The 17,562-nt window shown below is 47.7% G+C and overlaps 1 protein-coding gene across 2 annotated transcripts in view; it reads right to left on the minus strand.

The window, feature by feature from the left end:
• SHROOM2 (shroom family member 2) overlaps window positions 1–14,787 on the minus strand; it is a 137,514-nt gene extending 122,727 nt beyond the window's left edge. For both annotated transcript variants that reach the window (XM_069464520.1, XM_069464519.1), the window contains exon 1: window positions 14,519–14,787. In XM_069464520.1, the coding sequence (XP_069320621.1) occupies window positions 14,519–14,683 (165 nt within the window). In that variant the 5' untranslated portion in view covers window positions 14,684–14,787. The remainder of the gene's footprint in view (window positions 1–14,518) is intronic.
• Window positions 14,788–17,562: the final 2,775 nt, after the last annotated feature.

Genomic DNA, 17,562 nt, shown 5'->3' on the forward strand with positions numbered 1-17,562 from the left:
ACACATCAAATGACATGTATCGTGAACCCACGCTGCTGAAACTTTTTCCTTGGCTGCAGAATTTTTTAGCATTCTGCCGAAAGCCAGGTATGCCCGTGGAGCATCCTGCATACATGAACATCACCTGCTGTGTGTCACTGTCAAAGAAAAAAGGCTAAAACCCTGATTTCTGTGTACTGAGGTGGTCTGTGGTGGCGGCCCTGCTAATAGCGGGCTATGTGTGATGTAACGATTAATGATTTATGCACACTTAGTAAAGCCAGACCTGCATTCGCTGGTACCGCATCAAAATCACCTTCCCAGGAGGGCAGGAGAAGCTCCCAAATGCCCCTGCTTTCTCCCCGACAGGAGGCCTGCAGCAGGAGCGGTGGACAAGCAGTGGGCACCCTGCTCTGGAGGCCTGGGAGCAGGCGCCACAGAAACACTGCTGCAGCCTGCCTGACGCCCACCCTCTGGCACCCGAGCAGGTGCCAACCCCCACGGGACCACGGCTTACCCCAAAGCAAGGCTGGTGTGTGCATTTGTATCGTAGAAGAAAATCTTGTAATATCTTTTGAGCCCATGTTTTTAAAAATGTTTAGGAAGGCTTGGTAAGGCTCCCTCCAGTGGTTACTCAGTAAGACAGGCTGAGCATCTCATTTAGCAAGGAGGCAAAGAGGAGAAAGCGCTGTGATATCACCCAGGTGCAAATCTCAGATCCCGACTCGCCACATGTGATCTGCAGGCCTGGGGCAGGTCCCCGTCAGCCCAAGTCACTCCATCTCAGAGGGTCCTTATAAAAACAAAAGTAATGAGATGAAGGGCCTAACGGCACACAAACCAGTGTAAGCCCTCAACACGTCTGCAGTCTTTTGTCCCTTCCCAAGGTTACATGTTAACTGTGTTTAAAGGAGTTTAATGTTTGAGGACCTACTACGTGCCAGGCAGTAAGCCTGCGATGCCGAGAATGAACGAGAGTCAGTCTCCATTGTCAGGGACCTCCCAGTCAATCGGCTCGAGGATGCTGCGAGACCAGTGATCAGAGAGGCCCACTTAGGGCACTATGGGAAAACCGCGCCTGGCCGGGAAGGGAGAGTCAGAGGCCACTTTGCCGGGGTGGTGCAATTTGAGCAAAGCCATCAACAAAGCCATGAATGTCTCAGAAAGAATCTGTGCAGAGCCTGAAATAATAGGATGCTGGGAGACCAGCAAATTGTTCCCTCCAGCAGCACCTGGCAAACTTTACCATATGAATGAGTCACTTTGTTAAAATATGGGTTCTGATTCAGCAGGTACAGGGTAGGGTCTGAGATTCTGCATTTCTAACAAGCTCCCAGGTGATGCTGATGTTGCTGCCCCAATGACCACACTTTGCCTAACAAGATTCTAAAAAGCAGAGCTGTCCAACAGAAATATGAGAGCCACACAGGTAACTTTAAATCGTTTACGAGGCACATTTTAAAAAGTAAAAACATACATACAGTTAGTTTTAATAATATATCCTTTTTAACCCAATGTAGTGAAAATATTACAATTCCAACATGTAATCAATATAAAGAAATTATTGAGATATTTTACATCCTCTTTGTTTCAAAGTCTAAAATCCAGTGTGTACTTTAACTTACAGCACAGTTCAATTTGGACTAGCCACATTTCAAGTGCTCAACAGTCACATATGACAAGTGGCCACCATTTTGGACAATGTGGAACTAAAGGATCAAGGTGGGTGACAGCAGAAGATGAGGCTGGGAAAAAGGCAGGTGTTAAAACATAAAGAAATTTTTATACCCAGCTGAAGTGTTATATGAGTGACCAGCAGATGAGGGTAGAAAAGAGGCAGGAGCTAAACCATAAAAGGTCTTCTATACCTAGCGAAGGGGTTACATGAGGAGAGACTGGGCCCCTTCTAGCAAGAGCATGAGAAGCAGAGGAGTGTTTGGCACATCCGCTGTTGGAGGTCTGGAAGAGTGTGCCATACGCGCATACTCAGAGGCAGTGTGCAAGTTAGACACTGCTGGGATTGCCAGGAAAGGAATAATGAGGGCAGTGACACTGGGAATGGGAAAAAAGCGACATGCATAAGACATTAGGCTCGAAATCAACTGGGTGTGGCAGCTTAACAGGAGGGAAGCACAGAGGATGACTTCTAGGTTTGGGGATAAACCTATGGTTGAGATCAGAGGTTCAGAATTAGAGAAGGTAAAGGAAGAAGGTAAAGGAAGATGAATGATTTCAGTTTGGATGGTGCTGAGTTTGAAGGGCCTCAGCAATCCCCAAGAGCCCTTCCAGGGTTCAGAAGAGAAGTGGAGGCCGCACATGTAGATTTGAGAGTTGTCTACAGACACACATTATTTCAAGGAAGCACACGAGACCACCTAGATGAGAAAGGAGAGATAAAAGGATCTTTGAGAAAAACCAACATCCTAGCAGAGGGCAAAGGAAAACAGCCAGTAGAAGCCACTGCAAAAATAGAAAGGAAGAGAAATAAAGAGTTTTCATGTCCATTAAACATCTTTTTCAGAACAGCAATCACAGCGTGGTTAAATGAAGAATTAAACTCTCTGTAAAAGCAAAGCAAGTTCCTGCCTCAAGCTGCTAGAAGGGGCATCCTTAGGAGCCAGCAGAGAACGTAAAACTTACCTTTGTGTTAAAATCTCCCAACTATGCTGAGTGGTATGAGGTTTGAATTACTTTTCCCCAAAACACCAACCACTAAAAATGGGAACGGGGAGTGTAAATAGCCTCCCCAAACCCTAATGGCATCAGCTGTGTAAGATCTCTGTTTGTTAAATCAGCACAAAACAAGTATGATTCCAGCAGCAGCAGGTCTATCTTTTTAAGTCCAGGTGTTTTCTTTCCAAACTTTAATTAAAGATTCAGGGCATCTAAACACAATGAAAATGTTAAGAAAAGTTGCACATACAAAAAAGCACACAGTTGTTTTAAAGACTGACATATTTAACCAACACAGTACTGGCTTTTCCAGAAGTTAGGGAGTTTTTTATATGCCTGCTTAGAAAAGCTAAATTATAAAACTCAATATAATCCATAATAACAAAACATGCCATTTCTTAAAATTTCAAGTGGCATACCCAAAACTAAATTTCTTTTAATCTGATTCCAAAGATTGTTGACAATGTAATTCTAAAGAGAATTACCTTGAAGCAATTAATACTTAGGTCTACTTGGTTCAAAGCAAAGATTTCCACAGAGAGAGGGTGAAAAAAATCAATATAGCTGTACTTCCATAAATAAGACTATTATATATGCAGGGCTACTGACCAATCTTTTCCTTTATTTTCAGGTTTTTCATTTAATGTTTGTGCAACAAGAAAAAACAATACCGCTGCACTTACAACTTTACAAGCACATGTACAATTAGCATAGATTAATATCACCCCCTTTACAAATTTACAAACATATGCACAATTAACAGACAGATGCAGAATTTAATCAGCTTCGGAATCTGCAAGCCATGGGCAAAAATCACCTTTGCCTCTTTTGCAAGTCCAGGGAGGGCTTTCAGCTCCAAAGATCTGGGCACTGGTCTCCTTAAGGCCACACCTTCCCAAGGTTTGCTAACTCCTCTCTGCAGGGGGCCGGTACCTGAACAGCCAAAGTCCTCCTCCCCTTCTGCGGCAGTCTCCTCCCCCCACCTTCCTCCCGAAGCCAGTTTCACTTGGCTTTCATCTTTATCTCCCTTCTCACTGTTGGTCTAACTCATGTGTCTGTGTGCTATTCCCCAGGGCCAGGGGGAAAGTCTGCCATACAGGCTAATTAATTAATCTGATAAAGGCAGCTCTGTTAATGATGTTTTAATGTGTAGCCCTCCCAGGCAACATGTGCACTTTAACCAAGGCAGTTAAAGCAAAAGACAACGCAACCAGGAGGAAGGTCCAATCCCTGAAACCATGCCAACAGCTGGCCACCCGCCCCCCCCACCTCTGCCTCTGGCCAGCCCCACCTGAGGGCTACAGACTGGGCATTCCCCCAGTCTCCCCACCTCTCCAGCACTCCCAGGCAATCAGCTGCAGGGAGGGTCAGGCAAAGTAAGACAGGGGGAAAATTAAATTACCAGCTGAGAGAAAAGGCTAAGTAAGATGGAAAGAAGCTGATGGGCACGGAGGCCTCATTTTATATAGTAAGTGTGCCGGGAATAAGCTATGTGCTAATTGGACACCCAGGGCGCTTTCCTTCCACAAAGTAAATAAATAATCACTCCCTCCTGTATGGGTGTGAATGAAACACTGCATATTCCATCTCTTACAGCTGGGTGTATTTGTTAAAAGGAAAACAACTATTTCTTTCAGGATCTCAGTTGTTAGAAAATAGTCTGTTATAACAAGTAATCCAAGAAGCATACACTGGCACCACAGGCTTATTTCTTGCTCATGTAATGGTACTGCTGACAGGGTGGCCATGGCACAGCAGCCACCTCCTAACTCATTCAGGGACTCATGCTGATGAGGTCTGCCCAGGGGCCAACCTCATTCTAGCCAGGGAACAGTATGGTGGGGCTGTAAAATGGCAGACATCCCCTCTGCCTGCTCTCCCCTGGGTAGAACTGTCACATGGCCACACCCAGCAGCAAGGGAGACTGGGAAATGTAGTCCAACCCTATGTCAGAGAGGAGGAGGAGCCATGAACTCAGCCACCCCTGTGGGTCCAACTCTAGACCCAGAAAGATTTTCTACTGCCAAAGAGTGAAGGAGTGAAGAAATGGAGTCTTACTGCAGGTATAGTTAACCTTCATCTTTTCCCCACTATTTTCACTTCCCCAAAGCACTTTTTAAAAACTCTATTCTTCTGAATATCACATTCATCTGAAAGAGCTACTCCATTAATGTTATAAAAAGAAGAAAAGCTACAACAAAAAATTAAATTTTTTGGTGTAGAAAAGAATCATTTCCAGTGGGCTAAATATAGCCCAGGCAATGCCTTGGTGCTGGGCATTAGCAGTGTCTTTTAATTAAATGCTTTCCTGCAAATCCCATACTAAACAATCAAAATCAGTAACAAAATCTCTTGGAGAGACATTAAACCTCTGCCATACAAAGTCCAGCTTAAAGTTTTTCCACAGTAAATTGGTTCAATACATTATTTTTTATAGTTTTCCAAATTCTTAATGAATCAGGATTAAGTAGGGAATGGGGAGGGGAGAAGGAATTTAAATTTACTAGAGCTAGCTTTACACATTGCCTCATTTAATTCCCATGATACTACAATAAAATAGGAATGACTCTAGTTTGACAGACTGAAGATTAAGAGTTAGAAAAAGTGAAGAAGGCCCAGCTCGGTGGCTCACGCCTGTAATCCTAGCACTCTGGGAGGCCGAGGTGGGCGGATCGTTTGAGCTCAGGAGTTCGAGACCAGCCTGAGCAAGAGCGAGACCCCATCTCTACTAAAAATAGAAAGAAATTATATGGACAGCTAAAAATATATATAGAAAAAATTAGCCGGGCATGGTGGTGCATGCCTGTAGTCCCAGCTACTCGGGAGGCTGAGACAGGAGGATCCCTTGAGCTCAGGAGTTTGAGGTTGCTGTGAGCTAGGCTGACGCCACGGCACTCTAGCCCGGGCAACAGAGTGAGACTCTGTCTCAAAAAAAAAAAAAAAAAAAAAAAAGAAGTGAAGAACTGAGTGCAAGATCCAACTCCAAGCACTGACATTTCTTCCCAGTGGTGACCTTCCCTCCAAACTGGAACCACGATAGCCAGAGTTGGGAGCAGAGATGACCAACCTCACCCAAGCTGAGCAAAGCAGGGATCCCCTCAACCGGCAGACTTCCCATCATTTTTCAATCTGCTCTACACCAGAAATGTATTAAGTAGAGAAAAGTTACTATCAAACAAGGACATGGCCGGCCTAAAAAGAAACAATCTGAAGCGGTGGCCTTAGAGGAATCCCCAGGGAAGCAGCCATGTCAGATCACTCACCCACATGCACAGAGCCAGGTCACTATATGGTGATAAAGGGGTTGATTCAGCAAGAGGATATGGCACATGCACAAAGCCTTCAAAAGGTATTTTTTTTTTTTTTTTGAGACAGAGTCTCACTCTGTTGCCCAGGCTAGAGTGAGTGCCGTGGCGTTAGCCTAGCTCACAGCAACCTCAAACTCCTGAGCTCAAGGGATCCTCCTGTCTCAGCCTCCCGAGTAGCTGGGACTACAGGCATGCGCCACCATGCCCGGCTAAGTTTTTCTATATATATTTTTAGCTGTCCATATAATTTCTTTCTATTTTTAGTAGAGATGGGGGTCTCGCTCTTGCTCAGGCTGGTCTCGAACTCCTGAGCTCAAACGATCCGCCCACCTCGGCCTCCCAGAGTGCTAGGATTACAGGCGTGAGCCACCGCGCCCGGCCTCAAAAGGTATTTACGTAACCCACTCTTCAATCCCAGCAGATGGCCAAGGAGCACTAGACATTTGAAGACCTTTAATAGGAAAGAAAGAAGCCAAAACAAACAATAAAAGCAGAGCTCTGAAAGAGAAACTGTGCAGAAAGATAACATTTTTAGAAACCAGCTTAATGTCATCAGAGATATGAGAGAAGAACCATAAAACAAGATCAGTATGGTATGAAAAAGGAACATATCAGAAACAAACAAAAACCTTGGAATTTGAAAAAAATGAGTGCATAAATTTAAAACTCATTGGAAGGATTGGAAGAGGAGGCTGAATAAAATCTCCCAAGAACAAAAATACAAAGAAATGAAAACTGAGAGAGACAGTGTGCTGTTGCACACCTGTAATCCCAATTACTCATGAGGCTGACAGAGGATCCCTTGAGCCCAGGAGTTGAGGCTGCAGCGTGCTATGATCAAACCTGTGAATAGCCACTGCACTCCAGCCTGGGCAACACAGTGAGACCCTGTCTCAAAAAAAGAAAGGAGAGAGAGAGAGAGGGAGAAAGAGAGAAAGAAAGAAGAGAAAAAATTAGAGCCACCCCAAAATATCAAGACACAGAAAGGTCTGATCTCCCTCCAGCAATACCGTGCACCAGCAGAGAAAGGACACCACCTTCAAAGTGCCGAGGCAGAACCGTCTCCAACTGAGACTGCGCCCAAATAACCAATTCATTGTTGAGATAGAAACCATGACATTTTCTGACACAGAAGGTCTCCAAAGATGACCCCCTGTGTATTTAAATATATTAAAAGATGTTTCATCATCGGGGAGGAATTGAGGGATGAACCAATGATAAGTGCATAGAAAATTAAGCAAAGAAACAGAACTATCCTTAACCCCAGTGACTGCAAAGACTTGTGCAGGAACAATAATCATAGTATGTACCCCCTCAGGTGTAGCAGTGATAGCATTTGCAATTGAAATAATGTAAACAATGAATATTCACTGCCCTTCTCAGAGGGGGCAATGTTGTTCCCCTCCCCAGAGGACATCTGGCAATGTCTGGAGATAGGTCTGGCTGTCACACTGGGGGAGGGGGTGAAACTGACATCAGTGGGAAGAGGCCAGGGAGGCTGCTAAACATTTAACAATTCAAAGGATGGCCCCACAACAAAGAATTAGGTGGCCCACGATGTCAATAATGCCAAGAGTAAAAAGCCCTCTTCTAGCCAAAATTATGATGTGATTGCATTAGGAGTGTAGGGGCCAAGAAATGTGCCTGAGTGGCCAGGGGGAGGCGGGTGGGCAGCGAGGAGTGTGGAGGTAAGGCGACATCCTAATCTCCTATGGCGGGAAGAACAAGCCAACAAACAAAAGTAGGAGCACTACACAAAGTAAACCACAGTTCAAGGATATAGGTGGAAATGCCAGAAGAATCGCTAGGAAGTTTCAACAGTCTTCTCTAGGGAGGAGAAATGACAGCGTGGAGAGCTATTCCTATATAACAACCTCTGAAGAACTACTTGATAATTCATACCGTGCAAGAGCCACTTTGATAAAATAAAAACAAAACGCATAAAAGATACACTAACACTTTGCCCTTTTCCTTCTGTAAGTAAGTAAAAGTGTTGCCTTTTCAAGGGCACAGATCTACCCCGCCTGGGTTCTTGTTGACCTTCACAATTTGCCTTTGATCTGAAAGTCTTAAAGTCACCTTTTTGCCAAAAGGAAGATAATCCCAGCCCTTCCCAGTCAATCCAGAAAACAGCTTTTCCTCCTCCTCCATTCAACAAAAGCAGCCCTAGCTGCCTGCAACTTGACACCCTGGAGATAAAAAAAAAAAAAAAAAAAAAAAGCTCAGGGTCACCTCATCCAGAAAAAAATGTTACCTTTGCAGTTCAGATTCTAGTTTTGAAGTTCATCCAAATAAGGTTGGTCCAACTTTTTTTTAATGATACACTATTGTCCTTCTACTAAGGCATGTTCCCCCAAAGAGAAGCCTGAACATTCACACCCAGAGTCAGAACAGGCTCAGTCTACTACAGGACAATGCAAATATTGGATCAAACAAGGTAAAGGAAAACAATTCTCCCCTGTATCGGAGCCTGGTAATGTTTTTAAAAGGCCTAAAAGAGCAACATGCCACCCAGAGCTCTTTCAAAATCCTTCATGTGGGTTAAAGTTTGCAGCTTGCACATGTAGGAAGAGCCGTGGCTTGCAGAAACCTGCAGAATTTCTCCTCAAAGTGTTGCCCCATTCCTGACTACAGTGTTTGAAAGTAAAAGAAGACCTGAATAAAAAGTCTATTCAGCCTTTACACCCCAAAATTATCCTGGAGAAAGTTTCCACTGTGCCCGGTGTGCAACAAGAAAAGTTCCACAAAGCCTCAGCTTTCCTCCCCTGCCCCTAAGAACTTGGCCACAGATCCAGGTTTATTTGCATGCTGACACAAAACAATTCTGGCAAGCGGACAACTCCAAAAGGCTTTCCAAAGAGAAAAACCAGCCCTTCTCAAGGAGCCTAGTTTCTTCGGCCATGAAGTATAAAGGTGGGTTAAGAAACTCCAGCTCATTATGTCAAGGTGAAAACTACCATTTGTTAAGAGCCTTTTATTATCGTACTATTCTACATTTAGCTCTTGGGCACACTTCTTTTTTTTTTTTTTTTTCAAAAGATAAATGTTAGGACATGTTAAGAAATACTCATAACTGAGCTACGAAGACCGCATTCATCGTGGTACAGGAGTGTGATACACAGCTTATGTTTATAGCTTTTCATAATCGTAGAGGCCTCTGGATTTATAGGTGTGAGTCAAACTACTGTCTAAAAGAGGAAGAATACTCCAGGAGTTGAACCCAAAGCCTCCAGCTACCAGACCTTGGAACAGGACTTCAGGCACTTGGCCTGACTCCCCACCCTCAAGCCGAAAACATCTCTGGAGGAACAAGGATTAGAATTCAGCAGGGCCAAGTTAATTTGCAGGCTGGGAAAAGGTAATAAAGATATATTTGAAAGCCAGTTGGCAAGGCAGGTCTACCAACTGAAAGGGTCTTTCAGCACAGGAAAGAAAACTTGCCTCTTGTTTTTTAACCATAGTATTATTAATAATTCTTAAATTCAAATGAGTCTTTAGAATTACACTCATCCTAATAATTCGTGAAAACACTGTAGGTGTCATCAGAAAATGACCAGGATTTTACAACTCGGAGGAGTCACTGCGGCCACAGCACCCGGCCACAGCACCCGGGGCTGGCAGAGGCAGGGGGCCCCTGAGCTCTCTTCCCAGACACCTGGGAAGGCAGCAGCATTCTCTGTGCAGACACTGACTGAGCACCGTGTTTAAACACAGACATCGACCAGCATCCACGAAGTTTATATCCACCAGTTCCTGATGCACTGCTGAACTCAAGGGATCCCTCTTTTTTTCAAAAACTTTACTGATATTTAACAAAGAACTTGACTGGCTCTTGGGGGCAAATATTATATAAGGACATAAATTACAACTTACCCTGACCAGGGTTGTCACTGGGCCCTCCCAATCCCCAAGTCACCAATGACCATGACTTGGCACAATGGCCACATCTGATGGAGCCACCTTTTCAAACCACTCAGGAAGGTGCAATAGGTGTGCACCCCCCCCCCCATCACCAACCTCTGGTCTTTGCCCTGAGCTCTCTGCTACCACTGACTCCAGCTAAAGCTTTACATAGGACATCTGTGACCTGGCCATGTAGCTCCCAAAATGTGCCCTGATTCCACCTTTGGCATTCACACTAGAAAGAACGTCTCCAGGCTCTGTCTCGTATCAACTAAGTGCTCTAATACTCTGAAGCCACCCAGGAATGGCAAGTCATGTGTGGGACCCCTAAGCATCCCAGGTCACAGCAATCCTGACCCCCTACAGGATGGCTCTGTTCCCTAAAGGAAACCTTGGGGCTAGGCCTGGTTCAAATTAATGTCTCCTGGCCGGGCGTGGTGGCTCACGCCTGTAATCCTAGCACTCTGGGAGGCCGAGGTGGGCAGATCCTTTGAGCTCAGGAGTTCGAGACCAGCCTGAGCAAGAGCGAGACCCCACCTCTACTAAAAATAGAAAGAAATTATATGGACAGCTAAAAATATATATAGAAAAAATTAGCCGGGCATGGTGGTGCATGCCTGTAGTCCCAGCTACTCGGGAGGCTGAGACAGGAGGATCGCTTGAGCTCAGGAGTTTGAGGTTGCTGTGAGCTAGGCTGACGCCACGGCACTCACTCTAGCCTGGGCAACAGAGTGAGACTCTGTCTCAAAAAAAAAAAAAAAAAGAAAAAACAAATTAATGTCTCCTTTGGAGCTTCTGGCTAAGGCTTCTGGCATTCTTTGTGTGTGTGTGTGTGTGTGTGTGTGTGTGTGTGTGTGTTGGGGGGGAGGTCTAAAACATGGTGTAGCGGGGAGCTAGGGCTTCATTCCTTCCCTCCCTTAACAGACATTCCTGAGGCTGCAGGGGGCCTGCTGACACCCAGCTGGTGGATTTAATGCTTCCTAATGAATCCCCCAAACAGCTTTGTGGCATTCCAGCCACTTTGGTGACATTCTAGAAATCAGCCCCTTCCCCAACCCCCCACTGAAGTTTTCCACAGGTTGACTTGATGGGGGTGGAAGCGTGCAAAAACCGGCAGGATCCCATATATCCACCGTATCGACTCACACGGGTCCTGAGAGGTCCCACGTCAACCACCATGCAGCCTGGGAAACACAGTCAGTTTCCTACAACATGGACATGATTCCTGCTCCCTTTCTAATAGCAGCAGGGAAAAATGGCTTTGTATTTTTTCACTAACTACAGCAAAGTTTCAAGCTACAAATCAGCAGAAATGTACTGAGTAGGTACGAATCCTGTTGCTATCCTTCAGCGGAGATCTCACCGGGCTTCATGCGTGCACCTCGAATTCCAAGAATGCTACTCCCCTGAAGTTAGCCGTCTCTTTAACTTCAAACTGGACCCAGGGAAAAGTTAGTCCTGACCCAACAGCCACTCTGAACACCCTTAAAGCACAGCACTGGGAGTTCCTACTTCGATTTCCTTTCTCCAGCAACAAAAATGCAGATGAAGCAAGTATTTGTTTGAGTTTTACTATGTAAATAAAGCCTATTCTCAGGGCCAATGCTCGGGAAGAAAACAGGCCTCCAAGCAAACACTGGCAATGCCAGGGGCCTCCAAACACACATCACCCTAAAGGCCAGTGTCTTCAAAAAGAATTAAACATGACCTCTAAAAGCAAAAATCTTTAAGAGCAAAGGTGATACACAGTTAATCTAACAAAAGCGATGCCCAACCAGGGTGATTTTGCCCACAGGGAACATTTGGCAATGTCTGGAGACGTTCTTTGGTCGTCACACCTGGACAGAGGTGCCAGTGGCACGAAGTAGGCAGAGGCCAGGGAAGCGCTGAACATCCCACAAAGCACAGCACAGCCCCCACAACAAAGAATGGTTCGGCCCAGAATGTCAACAGTGCTAAGGCTGACAAACCCTCACCCAACAGATGTGCCAAAGTTATCCAATGTGGCACGGCAGAGATCGCAGACCCGAGCAGATGGCAATGACGGGGAGTGGGAATGGACATTTGGGACCAGGATCTGATTCTCAGTGCCCCTTCCAGGACCGGACAGGCTTGTGACCTCAGGGCACACCATTTAACCTCCCTGGGCCATAGCCGGTTCATCTACAAAATGAGCTAATAAAACCTTTCTATCCGAAGATCGGGACTGAACCAGACTTGTTCTTGACACCCTTCGCAGCTTTGAGAGGTGCACTCCTGTGAGGCTTTCTAATGATACTCTCGGTGCCACAAAGAGAATGTGCCCTCGTCCTCTTCCATTGGCTCAAACTACCCCCAAATCAGAATCTGCTAAACAGAAAGTGAGTTGTAATATGTAACTATTAGAAGGCTTTTTAAGTGTAAAAAAACAAACAAAAAAAACCTATTAGAAGAATTACCATGTAATGAGCCCCAGTGACTTTTCAGTAGCTACTGGAAGAGAAAGATTCAAAGCTTCCATCGATCCAAATTCTGGTGGTGGGATAATATCCCCTAGTCTAGTTCCACTCTTTAAGTGGTTATAAATGGACATGTTTTCCTTCATCTTTTTCTAATAATGTGACAATTACCACCTGTCAGATTGTAGGTAAGCACCCCCAATGATCTTAATCCAGAAGAAAAGACAGGTGTGTGAAATACTGCTCATGCCACACAGTAAGACATGGTTAAGGGCATGTGTGCACATACACATATGTATGCTTGGAAATTTAGTACAAAAGTCCAAAGTTGTCCTGAATCCCCTCCATCCTAAGCAGCAAAACCACAATCTTCCAGTCATATTGGAGCATATATAAAAATTAAGCATCAGTTTAAGGGAGGGATTTATCAGTATCTCAGATAGGAATTAAAAGCATTGTTATTTCTGCAAAATCCCAAGGCACAATCTGGAAAGGCTACTACATACACTGCTCCTAGCGTAGCCACAAAAACTTCCCCAAAACACCTTAGCAACTGCCCTGAGCGCAAACCAAAGGGTGGAATCCAAATCAGGAGAAATCGGCCCAGCTGCTCTGAAAGGCCCTGGCTGTGTCCGATGGGGGTTACAGCCTACCCCCTTCCATTTCTGGAACTCCAGGCTTTCAGACAGGGGCAACAAGGAGGCCACTAAGAATACACCAGAGTTTTTAGAACTTGGGGTACCTGGAGAAAGGAAGAGGGGCTCTGGGGTCCCTCCTTCCAGCTTCTGGTGTGACAACAAGGCCAAAAAGCAAGACTTCACCTTAAATAATGTTTTACAGCTTCTTCCAGTTGCTATAAAGTTGAGTCTGAGGAAGAGGTGTGGAATCATGTGTATATCTTTTGATTTTTTTTAAGAAATCCATGAAATGGTGACAATCTGAGTGATTTACCCGAAATCTTATTATCTGTTACCATCAGAAATGGCCCCTAAAATCTTTATTAAAAAGGCACACGCTAATATGTTTTAAGAAATATGCAGAAGAGTGCCCTGGCTGGGCAAGATGTACACACTTTATGACTGCCCACTGTCTTTTCAAAGAATCCAATTAGATAAAGGACTGCACATTGGTTAAATTCATAATAATACAATTTGTTTCTCAAGTTCAACATAAACTTAGCGCACAGCTGAACAGGCCTCAGGTTTTGTAAACATAAAACGAGAGAAAATACAGAATAGAAAAGTTTGCTGTGTCATGTGCTATTTGAACAAAGCCTTCCCACTTCCCAAATTGATTAGCAGTGGGGCGGGCTGGTCACTTAATTTCTTCCTGCTGTGGCGAGGCAGGAAAGCAGAGAAAACCAGTAAGTCACCTTCAAACGCTTCTAGTTGCCAAGACTTTTTACATTTTAGAGGGAACTTTGTCCCTAGGAATGGCCCGACTCAACCCTTCCCAAAGAAACTGACCACTAGACACTTTTAACCAGAAGAAAACAGCATGATTGGATCGCTGTTTCTGTGTTTGTGTTTACAGATTTATACAGGTTCAGCTGGTAAGTTTCAAGACGAATTTTGAGACAACTAGAGAATTCAATGTTCTAAAGCAAACCCCACACATACACACACACGCCCCCCATTCCTGATGAGACACACCAAGAATTTCCTACTATTGGAATTCCAGTGTAACTTTTTCAAAGTACGCTTTACGGTTCCTGTAAATTTCTGCAAGTATCAGTGCGCGGTGTATCCAGGGCTGGAAGCCGAAAGTCAGTAAATATTGATGGGCTGATGGGAATCGAGAGCCGGGCTGGCAGCAGCTGCTAGTCTGGGTTTCGCAGTGATAAGGGATGCAGGTCCAAGGGGTGCAGAACCAGGGGGAGCACCAGGAGGGCAAACATAGGTAGGGACGGCTCCATTCACCCCCTGGCTCGTGGAAATATGCCACCCTTAACCTCTGGGCAGCCCCGCAGGTGCAGGCCGCCGCTGGCGAGCCCGGGAGTGACAGAGGACCCTGCCAGGCCCCTTGCCGGAGGGGGAGGGGAAAGGGACCCGGAACAAGAGCCATTTAAACTCTGTTAGGCTCTGGGAGCCGCCGCAAGGCGGCCGGAGTGACGCCAGGACCACACACCTACGCGTGTCCCGGCGACCAGGTCCCCGCAGGTGACCCCAGCAGACGCGCGCCGCCCCCTCTGGCGCCCCAGCCCCGCGGCCGCCTTACCTTGGTGATGACCAGGGGCTCGCCGTGCTCGCGTCCGCCCTTCAGGGTGAAGCCCCACGGGGCGCCGCCGCTCAGCTGCACCTCCACCAGGCGCCCGCCGTCGGCCGCCCGCGCCTCGGCCTCGGCTGGACGCTCGAGCCGCGCGCGGGGCTCGGCCCCCTCCATGGCGGGGGAGCGGGGTGGCGCGGCCGCTCAGCCGCCCGGGCCCGCACCCATGCACTGCGGGGAGCCCCGGCCGTCCGAAGGCGAGGGCAGCTCGAGGCGCTCGCACCGCCGCCGCCGGCTACTGGCGAACTTGCGCTGCAACTTGGGAGGAAAGTGCCGGCCCGGGCCAAGGAGGGAGCGGGGAGCGCCAGCGGCGCGGCGCGGGGGCGGGGCCGGCGGGGAGGGGAGGGGCGGCCGGGGGCGGGGCCGGCGCGCCCCGGAGCTCGCTCCGCTCGGACCCGGGAGCCGGGAGCGCGCGCTCGGGGGCTCCAGCCCGTGGCCCCGAGGCCGTGGGGCGGGGTCAGGCGCGCGCTCGGAGGCCTGCGCGGGCCGCCTGGGCTGGAGGGGCGGGGAAAGGCACGCGGGGCCGAGGCGCGCGCTCCGGGGCTGCAGCCCTTCGTCCGGAGGGGGGAGCAGACGGGGAGGGGCGTTTGGGAGCTCGCGCCGCTCGACAGGGACTGGATGACCGGCGGGGGCGGGAGCGGGGGCTGGGGCCGCGGCTTGAGGTCGGGTCCTTTCTCCCGCGCGAGCGCCTGGCGGCGTTCGAGGCTCGCCTTGCGTCCGCCCGCCGCCGGGAGGCCTGGCCGCAGCAGGTGAGGCGGCGGGCGCGGGAGGCGAGCCGGCGGGGGCGCCCGCGCCGCGCTGTGCACGGTAGCGGTGGTTGGAGCCCCCGGCGCCCTCCATCTTGGAGCGCGCGGCCGGTCCGGGGCCCCCCGCCTTTGTTCCCGCCGACCGAGGGCTGCGGGTGGCCGCACAGGTGTGGGCGGAAGCGCCGCGAGAGGCCCCCGCGTGCCGGTCCAAGGCGCCAGCCCTGGGGCCCTGGGACGGCCTGTGCCGAGAGCCCTGTGCGCACACCCACGGTGACCCGACCCGGGCGCTCAGCCCGGCAGACGGGAAGGGCGCCCCCAGCAGCACGGGCGGGGCGCGGGGCCCCGCGGTGCTGGCCTCCGGGGGGTGCTCGGAAAGCCGGCCTGGAGCCAGGGCGCTGGACCTGCTCACGGGAGGGCCTCCCCCGAAGTACCTCCTGCAGCGCCCAGCGGCTAGATGAATGCGTCTAGTTGGCTCTCCTGTGAGAGTAGCTCAGAAACCCTTTCCGTTCAAACCCTGTTCTTACCTACTTAGGATTGTGCCACAAGGTCCCAATGTCTGTCCCACGTTGTATTCCTTACAAAGAGGAGTCGGTGGTCTGGGACCGATGAGAGTTTTCGGACAGAGGTGTGCCACTTCTGCTTGCTCCTTTTCACTTTCCGTAAAACCCTGGTCTAAAAAAATACTCGCATTGATAGGTATCGGAATTCTTTGCAAAAAAAAAAAAAAAGTTTTTTTCATTGCTGTTTATATATGTAGCTAGACACTGGTGAACACCTGTTTCCTCAAAGCGGCTCCATCCAGGCACTTGTAGGAGGTGATGACGGTGGGAGTAGGCTGCAAGGACAAGCCGGAAGAGCATTGGACCCAGAGAGCCAGGGGTCCCTCGGTCTTTGGGCTCTGCCGCAGTCAAGCTGGGACGGGGAAATCTCATCTCTGGTCTCAGTTTCCTCAGGTGTCAAGTGAGAGATTTTTATTCTGTGAGTGATCACTTTGTATCTCATCCAGGGAATGGAATTAGGAGTCCAGGCTCCACTGGGCACCTGTCCTGGCACTGGGGCACACGGTTCCTGCCCCATAAATTAACTTCCAAGCTACAGTTGTCGGAGTGCCTCTAGTTAGAAGAATGAGGCCTTTTTTTTAAATTCAAAAGAGACTTAAGGAGTGTTCCTCAGAATCAATCTCAAGTGTATCATGACTGGTGGTCACAGACGTCTTCGCAGATTGATTAAATTTCGCAGAACTAAATACACAAATGAGTGCACCTGGAACTTGGGAAATCTGAACAAACTTGGTGGATTGTATCAGTGTCAATATCCAGGTTGTGATATTGTGCTGTAGCTTTATAAGGTGTTGCCATTGGACAAGGCCGGTGAATGGTGAATAGTGCACGAGACCTCCCTGTATTATTTGTTACAACTACACGTGAATCCACAGTTAACAAGTTTAAGAAATGGATGGATAATGGTAAACCAAAAGATAAACGACCATATAAATGTACTGCGTGTGCTCACTAGAGTTTGCAGAAGTCTCCTTGTCCCAAAACTAGCCCTCTCCGCACCACCCAAGCTGGTATAGACTCAAGTCTGATCTCCTACCAGGGGCTGAAATTCAGACCATTAGATTCCCTATAAAGCAGAGACAATGATTTCATTGTCTCCATAAGTCCATGGTTATTGTATGCAGACCCAAAGTCATCTTTCACATTCTATGTTCATTGTACAATCATTGGCAGATTACCCATCTGCCACTTGAAAGGGTTATACTTTTAAAACTCACCTGTTCTTAAATTTAGGTGCAAATTTACATTCCTCCTTACTAAACATCATTTTGCTGAGGTTTTTTCAATCTTCACATTAGGCATCCATCCCAGCTTAGCATCTTTGGAATATGTATAAGGCTGCTGTCTACAGTGAATTAACATGCTTGAAAGAGATTGGCCCAAGACTGGCGTGGCCTGCTATGAGACAGATGCACGCTCAGACTCATAATCCTTTCATCAGAATTCTAGGGGTTACCATATAGTTGAACATGTCTTATCTGTGGTGTCATCTAGACTTCTATATTCTGTTTGTTCTTTCATCACAAGACACCAGATGTTTTGTGAAAATATCAGTGTCTGTGACTGAAAGGCATCACCCCAGTTTATCAACTTTGTACCCCCTTTGGGAGAGTGCAGTATGACATTGAACTAGTGTGTAGACTCCTAGTGGTGACGGCTTTCTTTTCTGAGAGGTCACTACTTGGCCAGA

The sequence above is a fragment of the Eulemur rufifrons genome, chromosome 30 (genome assembly GCF_041146395.1).
Source record: "Eulemur rufifrons isolate Redbay chromosome 30, OSU_ERuf_1, whole genome shotgun sequence".
NCBI classification, from domain to species: Eukaryota; Metazoa; Chordata; class Mammalia; order Primates; family Lemuridae; genus Eulemur; species Eulemur rufifrons.